This window comes from Embiotoca jacksoni, unplaced genomic scaffold, assembly GCF_022577435.1.
Source record: "Embiotoca jacksoni isolate LCO1_2020_lvr unplaced genomic scaffold, fEmbJac1.0.p SCAF_46, whole genome shotgun sequence".
NCBI classification, from domain to species: Eukaryota; Metazoa; Chordata; class Actinopteri; family Embiotocidae; genus Embiotoca; species Embiotoca jacksoni.
Window position 1 is genome coordinate 614257 of NW_027185399.1, and position 20258 is coordinate 634514.

Below are 20258 nucleotides of genomic sequence, written 5' to 3' on the forward strand. Positions count from 1 at the left end.
AAGTGAAAATAACTCCCAAACTTCCTCCCCAAATATCAGGAGAAAATGGGGGGCATAATGTTCACTACAGTATTTCCACAACACCTAAAAGAGTTTTCGGTAAAAGACTTCCGATCACTGAGCTTTAAATGACACTGGAAGATTAAGATTGAGAAATAGCAACAGTGCAGTCTGCGGCTTAAATAACATCACTTTCAGATTCTGGGTCAGTTTTTGGAGACTCGTCGCGCTGACTCGTGCCTTTCGTTCGCCGTAGCAACTGTGGCCGAGCACGTCAGGCCGAACGACCGGTGTCGAAACGACCGTACGCCAGAACGGACGCACCTGTTGTCCTTCGATGTTAAAATGGGAGGGAACGGGTGCTGATGTGCCGCCGGGTGAACGGCCGTTACCGAGCCTCGAGCTCGGATTTAAGCCCCATCTTGCCAGTTCGGAGCAGGAAGTGACCATATTTGGATGAGCTGGGAGGGGGGGGGGGGGACGAGGGGTCGATCTGATTGGAAACCCGACGATACTACGTCCCGCCCACCGATAGCTGTAACCTGACTGCATCGCCGGCCTGTCAATCAAACAGACACGCCCCCAAAAACACGGCTTTTGGATTATTATTTTTCAGATGGACCTCCAGAAACCCAATAAGAAGGAGTGACTACAAAACTGATTGACTTTGTATTTCATGAGAGAAGTTGAAATGGGAGTCTGTGGAGCTGGGAGCTGTTTTGGAGCCGACCTCTGGTGGCGCTCGGTGGTATTGCAGTTCGGGGCATTTCTGCATTAGCCTCATTTTTCACACCTAGAAGCTATGTCTACTTTTACATACAGTTTATGGTGTTCATACGTTATTTTAAGCTACTGTTTGCACATTTTTATAGTCAATTTTTTTTTTTTTAGGACAGTATGATCACTTTTAGTTTGCACGACACTTCCTGTTGGCGCTAGAGGCGCAAAAGCTCTGCGGCGGCAGTTTTGTTTATTGTTTTTTTATTTATATGTCCAAATGATGGCCGTGATTGTCCGGTAAGAAGAAGGTGTGCCAAGCTTGGGATGATACCGTCAGGAACCAGCGTCTCCGAAGACGTTCACCTCGCTGGATATTAGTCCACGTTAAAAATATGTCTGACATCTTTTTGCTGTTCCTAAAAATGCTCTACTTTACAAATATACGTGAGATCTACATGAATAGTATTCGCTCCCTTTTTTATATTAAATGTTTCGTTGCTATCAAAACTACATTGTCCAGACAAAACGATCTAATTGAAAGTTATTTTCATTCCAATCATGTGACACGCCTCTCAAATCAGACAGCTGACCTTTTGTGTGCGTTTGCGTGGTCGGCCTTCGTTCGTCTAGACACCTAGATGTGTGTGTGTGTGTGTGTGTGTGTGTGTGTGTGTGTGTGTGTGTGTGTGTGTGTGTGTGAGAGAGACACACACGAGTGGGTGTGAGTGTCCGCGTGCGCTTCCTGCGTCGAGCCACAGGAGGCCGTCATTTGCCACTTCAAAGTACTTACCCATAATCCTCGGGAGTGTGGATTCATTTGCACTTGAAACCCACATATTGAGAGAGAGAGAGAGAGAGAGAGAGAGAGAGAGAGAGAGAGAGAGAGAGAGATGAGAGAGAAAAACCAATGAGATGGAGAAACAAGATGAGAAAAATTCTGCCCATGTGCAACATGAAATGTGCTTTCAAGTGTGGTGTGTGTGTGTGTGTGTGTGTGTGTGTGTGTGAGAGAGAGAGTGTGAGTGAGCGAGCGAGCTGATCTGACTCATTTTCATCACTGGTTATTTTGATTCCACCTCTCCCTCCATCTTTTTTTTTTTTTTAAACCTTGAAGAAAGCTCTCAGGGATGCCCAAAGTACACACACACACACACACACACCACACACACCACACACACACACACACACACACACACACACACCACTAATGCATATAAATTGCATCATACATGACATTTAATGATGCGCAAACACCTACTTCCCTACGTACCATAGACTAGTATATAAAAGTGTCCGTGGCTTCCCGAGGCCGATGCAGAAGCGCCTTAAGCTGCGATACCACCGAGTGCCACTAGAGGGTTGAATCCAAAAAAGATTCTGGCTCCATAGACTTCCATTCAACTAGTCTCTGAAAATTCTCAGTCAATATTAAATCTCCACGAGTTATCTTGTTTGTTTTTTCGCTAAATTCGCTCCATCTGAAAATAATCACGTCATTAATTGGAAAACAAGCCTCAAAAAGATGTGTTTTTTGTGTTGGCGTGTCATTCTGAACACGTTGGGTTTTTTTTTTTCCCCCCGTGGACTTAAGACGATGTCCCCGTCCGTTAATTTATCGGCGTTTCTGTTTGTGTTGATTCTGAACTACACTTCCCAGAAATCACCTTGGTTGGACGTTCTGTTGATGGAGTTCATTTGTCCTTTAGGTGGCGCCATATTCTCAATTCAGTTTAGATTTTTTTTTTTTTTTGTCTTGTTTTTTTTGTGGTTTGTTTTTATGTGTTATGCAATATTTACTCAATCCAAAAACACAATTTAAATTATATACCACTAAACTCCCGAAGGGATTTTATTTATTTTTTTGTAATTTGGTTTTAACTTGGGAGATACTTCGATTTCTACTTCACACTGCGTATCGTCGGGCGGGTGAATGTCTCTCGCGCAGAACGACATTTTCGGGGGTCAACGCCAACGACTGTTATCCAACTTTAGGGGGTCGAGCGAAGTCATTCGTTAAGGTTACTCGAGGAGTTATGGCCGGATGCTCATTTCGGTTTTTTTTGTTTTTTGTTTTTTAAACTCAAGATGTAAGATATTTCTTACACTGCTTTACAATTCAAAAGAAGCGAGAAAAAAATAAAATTTAAAAATTTAAAAAAAAAACAGTAAGAAAGAAGAGATAAAAAAGGCATTGGCAGAGTTGCGTGTTGCTGGCGTGGACTTCCTGAGTGATCCGGAGCCAGACTAGACTGAGCGATGTGACTCAGAGCCTGTGCTGATGTACAAGATGCTGTTCGGTGATGAATCTAGGTCAGGGCTCGCGCGGGGGCGAGCAACCTTCGAAAACCAAGTGGCCACGAGGCGGAGAGAGAGAGAGAGAGAGAGAGAGAGGAGAGAGTAATAGGCCGAGGTTATTAGCGTCTCTGCCCCCCCCCCCCCCAAAAAAAAAAGCCAGCCAGCAGACAGATTAGGTTCGTGCGATTTCAAAAGGCGTTTGTGCGCAGCCATGTCAAATATGCGTGTATTTCATTGTGTGTGTGTGGCGTTCCTCAGGGTTTTTGCTTTGATGATTTTAGACAGCGGGGAGAGAGGAAACAACACCCCCCCCCTCCCTCTCCCCCGCCACCCCCCCCCCCCCCCCCCCCCCCCCCTGCAAAAATAAAATAAGATACCTTACTGAGAGCAGAGCGAGATGGAGGAAGTAGGAAGTAGAAGGAAACTATGTACATATGTGTCGGATTCACCACGTGACATTGTAGCCCCGAGGCCGTTTATATCGAACACATCTGTTAACTGTCGACGCTTTTTTAAATTCGTGGAATTTATAGTACAAACGACTTTTCTGTTTTTCTACAAACAACCCTAAAGCAGAAAAAACAAAACAAAAAACCAAGCTAAAAATCAACAATTTCTTTTTTTTTTTAAAGATTTTTGTGAAATTCGTCGCGCGTGATTTTGTTCTTTTGTTGTTGTTGTTGTTGTTTTTGCTGTGAGTAAAAGTGTCAGTAACATGTGGAGGAAAAAGCTGGAGGAGGAGAAGTGGGATGTCTGGATCCAGTTATTCTACTCTATCTAATCTCTGCACACTCCTCTCATACCTCCACACACACACACACACACACACACACACACACACACACACACTCACACACACACACACACACACACACACACACTCACACACACTCACACTCACACACACACACACTCACACACACACACACTCACACACTCACTCACACTCACACACACACACACACTCACACACTCACACACACACACACACACACACACACACACACACACACACACACTGCTGCTCTCAATCATTCACTCCCTTTGTGGCGTCGCTCTCTTAAATCTTTTTTTTATTTTTTTCTCTCTCCCCAGTTTCTCCCGCGTCGCTGCTTTTAAACGCGATCAACCTCTCTAATTAAAAATAAATAAATTGCTTTATCGGCATCACCGCCGACGTGGGAACATTTCAGCGGATGATACGGTTCGTAAAGCGCAAACGGAACGTATCGTAACCCAGATGAAGCGTACGAGCCGGACTCTACGACCTGTATTTTTGTTCGACCGCTGACAGCGACACGGCGTTTTTTCCGCACGCGCTGCCTTCGATTTCTGAAACGTAAACAGGATCGTGAAGCATAGGCAAGAAAAAAAAAAATAGAAAAAAAAAACATTGGGAAATGTATTTCTTAAAATAGAACCAAATAATAGAAGAATTTTAAATAGAGAAAAAAAAAATAGAAAAGATAGAAAAAAAAGTTGACTAAACTGGGCTTGCTTGATGCTTGATGCTTGATTTTTTTAATTTTTTTTAAGTAGTATGTTAAAAGTTGACAGATTTGATCACGAGTTATAATTATAAGTCGTGTATTACCCCTCTCCCTGCCCCCCCCCCCCCGCCCCACAGTGTTTAAAACCTGACATGTTTCATCAAATTTGCCAATAAGTGGTTCTAAACCAGGCTTGTCATATAAGCCTGATTAAAAAACAAAAAACACAAAAACAAAGTGTGAATGCGCAAAATTCTCTTAACCTCTCTCTCTCTTTTTTTTTTTTCCCTGCTTTTCTTTTAAAAATGAATTTTTCTGTTCCCGCCTCGCTCTCCCGTCCGTCTCATTTCGTCTCTTTGGTGCTTATACTCCCACATAAACTCTTCAGCATCTTACCCTTTATTTCTTTCCTCTTTTTTTATTTTTTTTTATTTTTTTTTATGCCTCTTACTACACACTTTCTCTCGCCCCTAAGCTCATCCTACTCTCTCTCCCGCTTCCTGCTTTCTCAACGTGTACCTCTCTCTCTCTCTCTCTCTCTCTCTCTCTCTCTCTGGGGGGGGGGGGGTGTTGAGTGGTCGTAACGTAAGCGCCAGTCATCTCTTATCATCGCCACTGTGTTCCCTGAGCGCTCGGCAGTCCGCATCGCTCCCTCTGTCTCTCTTCCTCTCTCCGTCCTCTTCCTATCTTTTTTTTTTTTTATTATTTTTATTTTTTTTATTTATTTATTTTTAAAACGGCGTTTAGTTTTTACTCTCTCTCTTTTCTTTTTTCTTTTTTTTTTTTCCCACTCCCTCTGTGGATGTTTCTCTGAGGAGGGAAAAACTCAAATGTCCGCGGTCATGTTCTGCGGTTTGAGAAGGGACGTCGGGGCGAGCGGTGTCGGTGAGTGGCGGAAGCCGAGAGGAACGTTGTTGTTTTTTTGTTTTTTTTTAAATGAGCGTTTAAAGCGAGTCGTCGTTCGTTTATCGGCGTTTCTGTTTGTGTTGATTCTGAACTGCACTTCCCAGAAATCACCTGCCGTTCAGAAGCCGCATGCATGCTCGGTTGGATGTTCTGTTGATGGAGTTCATTTGTCTGTAGGTGGCGCCATTTTCTCAATTCAGCTTTTCGGGGGTTTTTTTGGTTTGTGTGGTTCGTGTTTTTCTGTGTTATTCAGTATTTCTTTAATCCAAACAACAATCTTAACTAGATACTACTAATCTCCCAGAGGGAATTAGAATTTAGATTTTTTTTTTTTTTTACTTTGTATTGGTTTTAACTTGGGAAATACTTTTATTTCTACTTTATACTGAGTATCATCTGTCACGGTGGTGAATGTCTCTTGCGTAGAACGACATTTTTGGGGTCAACGCCAACGACTGTTCTACATTATCGTGGTTAATTTGTGCCTTTGTGATTAAACGTTAATTTTTGTAAACATTTTCACCAGCTTTAGGGTCGAGCGAAGTACAGTTAGCCTTTTAGAAAGTAAAAAAAATGGGACAATTGCTGTATGTTTGTTAAAAGTTTTAGCATTTATATTGTTTCTTTTTTTTTTAAACTCTATTGTCTTTAATGCATCATAAAATATGCCAAGTGTTGTTTAACAGGAGAAACTTCCATAACCTTTCTTCAAATACTCGACATATTATACCAGAACCAGAATCAGAGAGAGATTGAAGTTGAAGAGTTCTTCCCTTCTGGAAAACCCCGAATGCAACCAAACAAAACAACAACCCAACAACCCTCAGCGAGCTCTTTGCTCCAGTGTGGGAGCATTTTAAAGGGTCTCTGTTTCCGGAGTTGAACGCAGAATTCGATCTCCCTGCTCGACTCCGCCGGCGGTCCCGACAACGCGTGGAACTCAAAGTGTCGGAGGTCATCGAGTGACATAACTCGTGAAAGTTTAAAACACAAATCGGCGAGCGACAGACCACCTCGTTATCGGTCCGAGCGTCACGAAGTTCTTTTATTTCAACAAAAAAAAAGGACATTTTTGGAAATGTTGGTAGAATTTGGTAAACTTAGCACCGCCTCGAAGTTTCGGCGCATTAAATGAACGCGTGTGATGAATTTCGATCCTCTAAACGTACGCGTGAACATCTGGGTGGAGGCTGGTGGAGAAGCCGACGCGGGTTTATCCATCCCTGACCTGAGCAATCAGTCAAATCCATTTGGACAATTTCAGTTCGGGGAGGGGAAACACAAGAGAATATAAAATATCAAAACTCAGGCGTACAAACCTCCAAATGAACGACTTCACTTGCGAATTGGAATCGGTGAACATAAATGGGCCGTAGGTGTGAAGGTGAATGAGCAGGTATTGATTTGCATCAAACAGATGTGTTTCCAGCGGTTTAAAACCACCAAGTACTCTTCCCGCCGCTAATATGTGTTGCCGCTTCTGCATTTTTTTTCTTTTCTTTTTTTTTTTAAAAGAAGAAAGCCGTCTTGTCATTTAACCCGTTTCTCTCTATGATTGTAGTTATTGTAGAAATATCTTTTGAGTTCGGGCACGGTCGACAAAACTCGGTTTGAGGCCCGAGATTTTAAAACGAGCAAATCTAATCCCGGCATGAAATGCGTTTTAAGTCCATCTCCTTCACGATGTGCAGTACATTAGTGCGTTCGAGTTAACGAGACGCGTCGGGGATATTAATAAGGTGAGCGCCGTCCTATTTCACGCGCCGACGAACATCGCGGAGGGCGATATTGTCGGAGGCGAACGGAGCCGCTGGTGACGGCGCTCGGACGTCTGCGACTCGCAGAGCTGCTTTTATTTCTCTTTAGTTTCGCAGCGATGTACGGACGCTCGAGAGGTTTCACATTTCGCTGCGTGCTTTGTTGCGAAGCTGCTGTAATTTTGCTTTCATTGTTGAGCGGATGGGGAGGGAGGGGGAGGTTAAAAATAGAAGTTCAGAACGGTATCAAGGAGAACAGGTGAAGGGATGGATGGTCTTTTTGGTTTTGCTTTTCTTCCGAAGATAACCGTTACTGATCGCGCTGTTTGTAAAAAAAAAACCACAAATTTTAGGGGATTGATTTAATCTTTGCGTTAGTTTTGATGAGCACATAAAATAAACGTCAATAGAGGAGAAATGGACACTAAATGAACGATGAGTTTTTTTTTTTTTTATTCCCCTACAAACTCAATTTTTGCTCGGCGTGTCATGACCGTAATCCTCCAGCAGGGCGTCTTTTCCCGCGGTTTACAAGATGGATCTAAAACGGCCCGTTTCAAACATGCTGTATTTACTCGACCTGCACGTTGATAACAGTAGTCTTGACGCTCGTTTCTTTTTTTTTTTTTTTTTTTTATCTTACTTTAGTTTTCTTTCTTTTTTTTCACGGGACACCAACCGTCAGATGGCGCTGCGTTGGCGGTGCAGTTTTGGGATTTCAGTATCGCTTGTTCTTTCAGAGCAAACGAACGATAAAGCTTTTGGAGTTTCTGGCGACGGCGGTCGGCCGAACTCGGACCGCCCGACGGCCTTTCGGCCCCGTCGTGATTTCCGTCCAATGTCAGCGCGAGAAGTCGTGCGACTTTTTCAGTAAAAACGGTTGTGGAGACTCAGTTGGCGAACGAAGGTGTGTAGCCGTCGGACTTTCACGGAGGAAACCGATGTCGTATATCCACAATCCTTACCCCACCTGGCCTGTTAGTTGCTTGGTAACCACTAGCCTCTATCTACGTCCTCCACTCACGATAAGCGTTGGGGTCTTTCAACCCGGTAACTTTGCTTTACCTCTCGAAAATATTTTTGGGTGTTTTCCAGTCTTGAAAGTTCAAATTGAAGGAGGAGTTGGAACGAAGCCCCTTTTTCTTCAACACATCTTCGGTCTCAATTCCAGCGAGTCTCAAAGGGATTTTTCAGGTTCAAGACGTCTTCGTACATACGTGAGAATTGGTAATTCGGTAACCATCATAAACACGTCGATAATGTTGTGAAACGGTCACAGTTTAGGCACTGAAACGACTTGGTAGCATTTAACATAACATACGTACGTTAATTACAGAAGTTACGTTATTGTATTCGACGCAAGTTGTACGTATAGACGTTAACTTTCCTACGTACATTTTTTTTTTTTTTCTTCGTACAGTAAACGAACAGCGTTCTCGACATGGACTTTTATCACCCTTGAGACCACTTCACTTGACTTCCTCCTTTGTTCCCATCATCATTATTATTGTGGCCACTAGAGGTCGCAATAAATGTAATTACTGGTCATATTAAGCTGCTTACAGACAACCGATTCATCGTTTTGTTTTTGGTTGGTCTGATTGTCATTTCTTGAACGTGCTGTTTTTTTTCTCAAACATCTCCTTTCCGATCGGTGGACGAACACTTTGTGCTTTCAGTTTTACGAACTTTCGTGTCGCAAAGTTTCAAGCTGTAAAAGAAAGAAGTTAAAGAGATGACGCAGAGGATTAAAAAAAAAAAAAAAAAAAAACGTGATCATTACAGCTAAAGTGATGATGAGACTCCTCTTCAGCCAGCCTTCATCCTCCTCCTCCTGCTCCTCCTCCTCCCAACCAGATCCATACAGGCTGCAATTAACCACAACAGACAAGCCATTAACCGTCCTAATTACTGCTTGTTCCTGCCGTGGCCACTCAGTTTGTGTGGGCGAGAGATGTGCGTGTGGATGAGGGGGTGTAAAATAAAAAATGTTTTAAACTTGTGCGAGGGGTGACGCAGCTTGTATGTGCACGTTTAGGATACGTGTGTTTGCTGTATGTTTTTATTGTGCATATTCTGTATTTTGTTTTCTGTTATATTTACTGAGTGGGTGGCTGGTGTTACAGTTCATGTGTGCAGTATTACGTCGTCTCTCCCTCGTCCTTCTGGTGTCTCTCTTATTACCAATCTGTGTGTGTGTGTGTGTGTGTGTGTGTGTGTGTGTGTGTGTGTGTGTTAACAGACGGTTTTCGCCAGCACCGTCATGGACAATAACTAATTACACAGCTTCAGTGCCTTCAGTTTCATAATGGCAGCAATCAGACGCCTTGAATTCAGCCTGTGTGTGTGTGTGTGTGTGTGTGTGTGTGTGTGTGTGTGTGTGTGTGTGTGTGTGTGTGTGTGTGTGTGTGTGATGTACAGACTCACATGTGGATACCTGGAGACTCTTGCGATCATTTTTACTTTCGCTTTGCCGTGCCGTGTTTGCTTTTGTACAGTTTTTGTCACCAACACGGCTTCAAGCTTTTTTTTAAAAAAAAATAGGCCTGCTGAGTAGTTTCTGATCTGCCACTATTACACACACGAAGAACATGAAAAAATATATATCAAAAGTGAACGTGTCATCAAGCAAGGCCAATAAATACCATTTATAGGAGTGAAAACAAGGGTTTAGAAGTCCACCCCTAAATTCCAGAACATTTTGAAGGTTCAGAGTTGTGATATTCTGTATTGTTGTTAATATGAAAAGAAATCCCATGAAAAGACCAAAACCGTACTCCCTAACCTTCCGTATCAGCCTCATTGGTTCCAAGTGAAGACGTAAATCCTTTAAACTGGGTCAAGTGTCGCTTTCTTTGGCCTCGCTTCGCCTCAAGTCTGTTTAGTTCGTTGCTTGTGTTGCTCCCTCCGACCACCAGAGGTCCCCAGCTTCTGTTTCTCTCCGTGCCCAATAATTGCCCCGCCCACTTCGCCTGCTTCCACTCACTCAGCCGGAGCCACCTCCACGGTGTATCTTCAACCGGTCTGCTACAGTAGTTGCTGGAGAGTAAGTCCTAATTTAAAAGGCCAGCATAACTCGTAGTCTCAAACAAGGCCTTTCTTTGGACGTGCTTTAAAACGCGATTCCGATCCGATTCCTACAGACGACGTCTCTGCTGTCTCAGACCGGGTTTCTTGCGTCACTCGCAATGCCGTAGTTTTCCAGAGATCTGGTTTGTTGCCTGGACTCCTGTCTGGACGTCGGACCTTGCTCTCCCTTTTGTATTGTGTTTGCCAGCCTGGACTTTTTTATTTTTTATTTTCACAGACCATTGAAAGAAAAGTCTTTGTTCGCTTCAACCTGCCTCTTTTTCCGTTTTGGGCCTTCTTCTGGTTTTTATCGTGACATCATAAATATATTCAGTGGCTGGTGGATAGATTTAAATACACAACAGTGTGTGTGTGTGTGTGTGTAATGAAGGTTTACCCAGCGACAAATCTTTTCTTTACAGTTTTAAGATGACCAAGAAGAAAAAGATGCCTCGGTGTTCGTAAACGTAGACAATACGTACTTGTTGGATCTTTTCATTTCTGTCTTTTCATGTTTGTTTTTTTGGCAATAAGACACCAAATATTCCAAGGACGTCTGACCTTAATCTTTACTTGTAGCTTCTGTAGTGAATGTTAAAGAGGCCAACGAGAAAAATAAACTGTCTGCTCACATCTAAAAAGCTGCACCACGCACCTTTCCTGACAACTTTTGTCTGATATTTAAAGGTGTGAAGGAAGAGCGGGTTGGTTGAAAGACAGTTTAATTAGGGAACGATACGAGGCTAAAAACCACTCCGCCGAAGGTTAAACGGGTATTTCCCTAAAAGAAATCGGGGGGTTGGCGGAAAGGACGAAGTGAACCCGCTAAAAAGGTCACGTTTGACGTACTGTTGATGGATTTCGTGGCAAAAATGTGTGTCTTTGCTACTGAAGGAGAATACTGATCAAGTACACAACTAGAAAAAAACCTGAACTTTTACTTTTACGCGTTGTGGCCGTGAATGAACAGGTGCGTCCGTCCTTTTGTCTGAACTCTTCGGCAGCCCACTGGTTCATTTATTGTCCCGTGATGTCTACCTGGTGGTTTGGTAAATAGCTAGTTGATTATAATGGAGCGTTGGCTTAAATGCCTTATTAAAAGTTTTTTTTACGAATAATGAGGCGGCTGAGTGCATTCAATCTGTTCAATTTAATTCCTTTCACTTCCATCTTGTATTTTCTTTTATGCACCCTGTGAAGCCTTTGCGGAGTATTGTTGCTCTATTTTTTTTTTTTGTCCCTGCAGAATCCTGCTTTAATATTCGTAAGTTGTTGTTTTTTTTGTCGGTACCTTGCAGCTGCTCACTACAAAAACCTGCTGTAGTTTCAGCTCATTCGAGTGCGTTATGCTTATTAACTCAGGCAAGAAAATATCGTAAATTGACAGCATTGTTATGGTAATGTTTACTATTGTGCACAGTGCCGGTACATTCTGGACATTTGTTTTTTCTTCCAAACACATTGTCGTTGGAAAATAAGTGTTTTTCTGTCTATCGTATTCTGAGGAATTCTTCTGGGTCGTTATAAAAATAAGTCAATGTTTCTTTCTTTTTTTTTTAACAAGACCATACTGTGGTTTAAATTTTAAACCCATTCATGGTCTTTTTACAGCCATTTCAGTATAATAAAAGCGAACGGTAAAGTATTACCCGTATCAAATCACAGCTCTTGGTGGATGCGTTGTTATTTCATGTTTTTACTGATGCAATGTGGAACCCATCAGCTATGACAGTCGGCAGTATTTCTGGAGTACAGCGCATATCCAGGCCAAGAATTCCTCTACAAGGCACCAGTCATTTTTAACAGTCCAATTAGCAATTTGAGACGCGACAAACTGGGTTGAGGTAACGCTCGGTTAACAGCTTAAAACCACGACGGCAAAGCTTCAAAACTAAAAATAAGAAATTAAGAAAAGCTCATATCCTCCGATACGCCTCTTTTTTTTTTTGCCCTCCTCGTGGACTGTTCAGATCTCTTCCGGTACCAAAACCGTGACCCGCTGCCTACAGATTCTGCATTCATATGCACATAACTGTTTATAGAGAAGATTATTGATGCAACATGACAGAATAAAAATTAAAAAAATAAAAGAGTAGTGAACCAGTCATAGCTTGTAATTCACCAGAAAAAAGATTTAAAGTCAATTTTCGATTGTAACAAAAGGTCTTAATATTGATGGACAGAAAGCCTTCGGATAGTAAACAGAAAACACGTTGCACCAACTTTTAAAGACGTACATCAGGAAGATTATCTATTATTAACTTTGGCCATCTTGAACTCTTTTTAGAAGTTGGTGAAGGTCGTATTTCTTCCGGTAACAGAATTCAGATGCTGGAAGTCTTTCCTGTGAATTGCAACACGTTTTCACTTGTGTGCATCAGATTGGTGGAATAGAAATACTATATTTTCGACATATGTAAATATATCCTAAATATTTGAAGAACCTCGCCCGGTTTGAGACCTACAGCTGTATTTGTGCCTTTTCTCAGGTTTTACCGCGGTTACATCAGTTCACCACACTTACGGTCGGCCATCCGCTCCGCTTTCTTTTTTCCCTCTCTTTTTATTGGGTAAGACGTATCCATTGGACGCACATGAAATGCTACGATTACCGACGAGGACATTCAAATAGAGAAATAAAAAAATGGTTCTTCGATTGGAAAATGAAGCACGAACAAAAAAAAAAAAAAAAAAAAAGTCCGAAACCCAACCTGAAGCCGCAACATTTTCAAGACCTTTTGAAGACTTTTTTGCAGCATTACCCATAATTCAGTTTTATGTTGCCCAAAAACAATAATCTAGAACGGCGCTGCCTTCCCCTCGGCGGAGGTGGTTGTAACGCAGGTTCGCCCTGAACATCTGCATCGCTGTCACGTCGAGAGAAATCACTTCAGACTCCCTCCACGTGCGCGCCTCCGCTCGTCTTGTGTTTGTGGTTCCAACCGTGAGCGAGTTTCTTTGGACCCTCTTGTGTGTCAGTGTGATTTAATATGCACACATTCGGTACATTTACAGTGGGTGTCTTTGAGCAATAAGGCTGTGCGTGTGCGCGTGCGCGTTTATCTGCAAAAATAATGGAAATGTTGTGTTTTGATGTGTTTGTCTCTCTCCGTAGAAAAGCCCATAATCCTCCCAGATAATGTGAAGTCGTCATCGTGGCGGCAACTAGCACAGGAGCGCCCTCCGGCAAAGATATACAAGTGTGTGTGTGTGTGCGCGTGCAGAGATTGTGTATTTTGAATGTGTTTGCTCAATTATGTGCTTTCAAACTATCTGTCAGAGCATACTTGTACAGTAGAGATGTCCTTTGTGCGAAATAGGCGTTTGTGTTTGGGTCCATTGTTTTGCGGACCACCCCGAGCTCCGTCTCTCTCCGTCCGTCCGTCCGTCTCACAGCTTTTCTGTAACTTCGAGGCGAAAAATGGCTCGATACGTGTGCGTGTCAGTGTTTGGGGGAAGCTTGAGACAACAGTTTTGTCGGGAACGTTTTCAGTGGTCCTAAAGGGACAATTTAAGAGTTTTTGAGTGGGAAATTTAACCAACCGGTTCTCGTCCCAAATATACTCGCCGGTAGTCAGGTAAGCTTTCCTTGTTTTTTTTTTTGGTTTTTTTTGCCCTTAAAGTTTTCTATCAGCTATTCCCAGGTGTTTTCACACCAATTCACAACTTGATTCATGTGACACTGATGACTCTCACACGACTGCTGTGAGACTCGGCAAGTCGGCATTTGATATGCAAATAACCTCCATTTCCAGATCAAAAAGACCTCCAGATGTCTGGTTTAAAACATGGGCAAAAAAAGGTTTTGTGCATATCTGGGTTGTTTGAACCGAATTTATATATATAGAAATATATATATATATAAATGTATATGGAAATATATATATTATTTATATATTTCCATGCAAGTCCGAACGACGACGTTGAATTATGGTCTTTGAAGGCTGTTAAAGTAGTCGCTCCCACCCTCAAAAAAATTGTCACCCAGTTATCAACATCACCGGGCGCCATGTTTGGAACAACCCCGTTTTCGAGCAGCTCAGATGCAGTCTGTTGGATCTCGTGCGTGCTGCACCTGTACCTGGGTGATCAAACTCTGCAGAGGCATTTTTGCTGAGCGCAGTTTTGAGCAGACAACCTGAAACTCGTGCGCAATTATGAGGAGGCAGTGAAAGAAGCGTGAACTTCAGCAATCAAATCCCCTCCTTTTCCGCTGTCAGATGTTTGGCGGCGCAGCCTCGTTCCCCGACAGCCAATGGGGTTTGTCATTACACTGTGTGTGTGTGTGTGTGTGTGTGTGTGTGTGTGTGTGTGTGTGTGTGTGTGTGTGTGTGTGTGTGTGTTTGTGTAAAGGTTGGGTTAAAGCTTTAGGCAATCCTGCAAGATGCTACAGAGAAGTGTCTCTTAGTATTCCCTTCATGCATGCTTGCACATAAACACACACACACACACACACACACACACACACACACACACACACACACACACACACACACACACACTAACACAAGCCCAGCAGGTGTTTCTGCATAAAGCAAAGATGTTCTCAATCTGACAGGTGAATTGTTTTGACCTTTGACCCTGTGACACCAGCAGAGGATACCGCACGTCGTATTTTGCTGCGTGTTACTTTATTTGTGCCGTAACAAATACAAATGAGTTCCTATCTGTTATTTCATCCAGCTCATAAAAAAAAAAAAAAATACAGTGGACTCTTAAAGGAACAGTGTTTCACATTTAGTGTGGAGCCTAGCACTGAGGTTGAAGATTTGCAACCAACTGAACACCCCACCCCCTCACACCCACATTAGAAATCACTCTGATGTTAATCACTGACTGCTATACTGCTACTGTTCGGTTTCCGAACCCTAACTACGCACATCCACTTCAGCAAAACGTGTAACTGTCACGCTTAAAGGCGCCCAAGCGTAGCTATGTCACGCTTTGCCGTAGCGGACAGACGCGCGGCTATTTACGGGCTTTGCCGTAATCCTGGGTTGTCTTAATTTCATCCTATTTTTCTCTCTCTTTCTTTTAATTGCATTTATTCATTCAGTCATGTATTTGCATTGGAGAAGGCACACATTTTCTTTTCAGTCCCGCTCAGTGTATCTTCTGCGTTGCTGCGTAGCTGCAGGCTGAGGAGTCACTATTTTAGTCATTCAATTTCCCCGTCAGTCACTCAGCGGAGAGCGAGTGAGCAACAACAGCACGAGTGCATCATAATGAAACTCGTACCGTCGGCTTCGGCTGCCGTTACAAAGCAATGAATCGCAACGTTCACACAATTTTTTCTTTTTTTTTTTTTTTTACAGAATTTTGCTCACATTTCTCCGAAATGAGAAACCATCCTTTTATTCTGTCAAAAACCTGCTCGAGTCATTACCGTCTCCGCTTGAAAAGATGCTCGGCGGCGTAAGCAACACGCAAAGAGGTGAAATCTGGCCCCGACACCTCGTCTATAACTCAACCTGTTCGGTAAGCTGACAGCGGCGGCGGTCATTAGCCTAATCACATTCAAATTATTCACTGGGAGACGCTAATTTATCAGAGAGTTGGGGAGAGGCGGCGGGAAAGAAAATGTGTCGGTGTGGAGACGACGTGCATATATTCGTTCCAAAAAAAAAAAAAAAAAGGGCCGGTGGTGCCAGCAGATGAAGCTTCCAGAAATGCCTGTTGTGACAAACATGTTTTGCAGCGAGCTGATACCTCAGTCAGGAGGGAAAGTTGAGAGGTTTGTGGGTTTGGAGGACGAGAGGATTCATCCATGCTGGAGGGGGGGAACAGTTTGTCTTACATCCAGTCAGCAGGGCAGAGATGGCCAAGTTGCCCCCGAAGCATCCTTTCTATCTGTGTTTGTGTGAGTGTGAGTGTACGCGTTTATTATTTGTTTGTCTGCGCATCTCGGGACCTCATGTTTTCATACACACTATTTTTTTTTTTTGGTGCGTGGCAGGTGCACATTTAGTTGCTTGAATCCTTTTTTTTTTGGTGTGTGTGTGTGTGTGTGTGTGTGTGTGTGTGTGTGTGTGTGTGTGTGTGTGTATGCGTCACTATCTACCGCTGAAGGCTCATGCGCGTGTGTGTGTGTGTGTGTGTGTGTGTGTGTGTGTGTGTTCGTTCGTGAGCAGCCTCTAGGCTTATGGCTGTGACAGCGCGACAGCAGGAAAATGCAGCCAGCCGCATAACTTATGAAAGCGGTTTCAAGCAAATTGAATCCACAACTTGTGAATTATTAAACTTATTACACCTCTGTGACGAACGCTAAACTCCGAGAAACAACAACAATGGCCTCCTTTCCCACCGACACTGCTGGGAAGAGGACTGATTTTCGAAGCATCGCCAGTGGGGAAAGCGCTGTTTATTTTCAAAGTTGTTAAAGAGGGCAGGGAAATGTGTCACGTATGGAAATGGTTGGAGGGAAATCCGTTATATACTGAAGTTGTTGGAAGGCGGTAAACCACCCAGTCTATGGTGGGAAAATGATGCATATGGGCTTGTGATGTCGTTGGACTTATTCACGCAAATTAATCTAGAGTAGAATAGAAGAATATTCCTTACAACTTTTTTGTTTGTTTTTAACATAGCACCCTGAACATATCACATTTATATCTGCTTTATTTGCCATTTTCAGATATTCTCACAACCATCAAGTTAAAAAAAAGTTGTCAATCGACACTTATAAACTCTGTCATCAAGCACAATTCAGGGCATTCAGACACAATGTCATGTCAATTTTAAGCTCCTTTTTAAGCTACAATTTAGAAGTTCAGAGTTCTTAAATATTACTAAGTAAATGAAACCATTTAATTTCAAGTAGGCTAGTTATTTCAGAATTGAAATCACTCGGCTGACTTTATGAAACGGTTTCATTTACTTAAATGTGGAATTATTGTCTCCCCCTACTGTCAGTGAGAGTAATTACAAAAACACTGCGACACATGCTGATGTTATATGCCCCCACCGTTGCGACTGTAAAATGGTGGATAAATTGTTTTGAAGGTCACAACACCCACAAAATGGCTCGTTTTTACCATCAGAATTATATCTATTCCATTCAATAACATTTGCAAAGTCTAGAAGAATTGCACAATTGGATTATTTTATCTCCATTTAGGTTAGCATCGGGCTAAACTGGAAGTCGGGGACGGGAATGTCTCACCAGACACCGGATTTAAAAAAAGTATTTATACTGTGAAATGCAAAGAGATTTTACCTGGCTTAATCAACATTATATTAACTTTTTGTGCGAGGGTTTGAATATAATGGAAATGTATTTATATATCTTGCGCTATGGTTTTAACTTAATTGCAAAAAAGATATCTGACTGAGTTTTTTTTTTTTTAAGGGAAATGTAATCACTTTGTTGTGGTTGGTGCATTATACAATAGTCAGTCTGGAAGATAAAATGGGAGGATCGTAATCATATTTGAGGATCCAACTGTCAATAAGTTCATAGTACATGGGAAGAGATCTTTGACTTGACATTGCAATAAAAATAACTGATGAGTAAAGAAAACTGCAAGCACAGTGGAAAGAAAAAGCTCCCAAGACACTGAAATTCACCAAAGGAGTTTCAGCAGCTTTCACAAAAGCCTCGTCAATAAAAGTTTATTCTATCTATTCATTTTAATAATGATAATAATTGAACTCATATCTGAACACCCTCACTTATTATAGTGCGGATACTGAGAACAAATGGATAGATAAACCTTTCCCCCGTCCGTCAAACACATTCCCACTTATGTTTGGCTAATCTTTAGGTCTTTTGGATTGTGGGGGGAAACTAATGCAGTCCCAGTGTGAATAAGCTGCAGGCGACAGTGCAAACCACTCAGCCACAGTGTAACATTAAAAAAAAAAGAAAAAAATTAAGTATATATAATGTAGAACCACTAGTTAAGCTCGGTGACAGTTCCCAAGTAATATGTCTCACATCCAGGGGCTTGGGTCAACAGCTAACAAAACCAACTCTTGCACATCCTTGAAACCGATACTTTAAAGGCAGTCTAGTGGAACAGAGTGTGAACGTAATTTAAAGGAGAATTAAAAGCATAATTTAGAAGATAAAGGATTTTGCAGGACACTCAGGCACAAATCCCTTCCAACTGCTCTACTCTGTTTGTGATAGTAAGCTGGTTTATAACTCCGCTTCAGGTGCTGAAAAGTATTAAAAAATACATATTTACTCTGCAAGTTTGACAAGGACATTTATTTTAAACTGTAGTGTAATTGTCCTTGATTATAATTCAACTTAACACTTTTAGAGTGGGCTTTGAAAGTTTCTTATGAATTGTTAAACTTATCCCGCCCCTCCGATGGAGCAGAGGTTGTAAAGTAGGACACATCCTCTCCCCTCAAGAGCCACAACAACAACAACAACAGCCTCAGATCCACTGTCACCGCCGCTGCTGCCAAACTGAGTTAAAGAGTGTGGGTTAGCAAAATACTTAATATCCCTCATGTATCATGGATGAGCCCCCAAAAAACGTCCATTAATCTCAATATGCCCAACAATTAACTCCGTCAAAACCAAAAATTACAACTGAGACTTTTATGAAAAAAAGTTGATTTTTTTTTTTACCCAAAGACTTTAGACTAGTTCAACAACAACTTGCACCTGCTGTGGAAAAGCAAACATCCGTTTAGACCTCCAGAAATGGACACCGTATGTCAACGTCACCTCCTTCAGGCAAAGAGTAAAAAACTTTTTCTTTACAATGGATTTTCAAATTATATAACTATTAATCCACTATAGACAATACAGCCTGTGTCTTATATCATCCTGTACTTTCTCTACTGTTGCACCCACAGTCCTGTGTTTTTTTGTTTTTTTTCCCCTTTACTTAGTCCCTCACTAAAATATGCAGAAAAAAAAACATTACTGGAAAATGCATACAGAGCAGAATCAACCCCATAAATAAACAAATGGAAAATAAACAATTGCAGTCACATAGTCAGCAGGTGGCTCACATGTCAAAATACCCAAAGCTTTCAAAGCTGTTAGTCCTCCATGTCTGTGGAAATTGCATATTGACAGCACACGCAGGCACTGTTGCTGCTTTTCGTGCCGATAGGTGCGTAGACACAGTTGGACTTGAATTAGAGATTTGCTGCTTCGGAACGGAAATTGCAGCTCTGAAATTGCTTTGCGTTTATTTCAGCCTGGTTTCAGGACGTTCACATCCATGGTAATGTGGCAAACAGGTTCTTCTGTCATTGACAGAAAGATGCCAAAATAAAGGAAAGTGATAACTACAAGAGTGAGGACTGGTGGACGTGTCAATAGCGCCACCTAAGGGCAAAGACAGAATGATTTTTATTCCGATTTTGCACAAATTATGAATTGATCATAACTGTGACACTTTAAAATCCATTGGATATTACATGCAGGCTGCAAAGTAAGAAACTCTAACATTTAATAATCATTTTTATGACTATATATCATTGTAATGATATGATCCATACATATCTATTTCCTGTTTGTTGTCCTTTGACTTTGCTTTCTATCCTCTGTCTCTCTCCAAACTGTCCTTGACTGATTGCTTGCTTAATAATTTGTTCCGTTGATTGATGGGTTTCATGGTTATTTAACATTCCAGTTTGAAAGTGAATGGTTGATTCAGCAAAGTGCCGTTTTAGATACCTGTGGCGATTAGAGCAGAAATAAAATGATAACTTATCAAATATTTAGAGCGTCGCACGCCTCTGCCAGAAAGTCTGTGCCAGAGGCGATAAAAGAGGACATCTGTTCCCCCAAATGTGATATATAACAATGATGGCCTTTGTTTCATTGTCCAACCAGACAGACGACCCCCCCACCCCCCTTTCATCAACTCTCCACACATTCCCAGTTGGTATTTATGAGAGTATCATAAAATTTAGTTGCGCTGTTTTTTTAACTGAAGAATATCCCTTAAGTGTAATCTCCTTGTGTACAAAATGGATGCATTTGTTGGTATTGCTAAACAAATTATGTGAGGGGTGTTTTTCCACAATTTATATGGCATTTTTTGTACAG

At 42.0% G+C, this 20258-nt stretch overlaps 1 protein-coding gene across 9 annotated transcripts in view; it reads left to right on the forward strand.

Annotated features, from left to right (window-relative positions):
• LOC138210525 (glutamate receptor-interacting protein 2-like) overlaps positions 1 to 20258 on the forward strand; it is a 220769-nt gene that overhangs the window by 150190 nt on the left and 50321 nt on the right. Inside the window, exon 1 of one of the 9 annotated variants that reach the window (XM_069169730.1) lies at positions 5185 to 5390. The exons of the other annotated variants lie outside the window; for them this stretch is intronic. Within the exon in view, the coding sequence (XP_069025831.1) occupies positions 5336 to 5390 (55 nt within the window). The 5' untranslated portion in view covers positions 5185 to 5335. Of the gene's footprint in view, positions 1 to 5184; positions 5391 to 20258 lie in introns of those variants that run through there. 9 annotated transcript variants of the gene reach the window in all.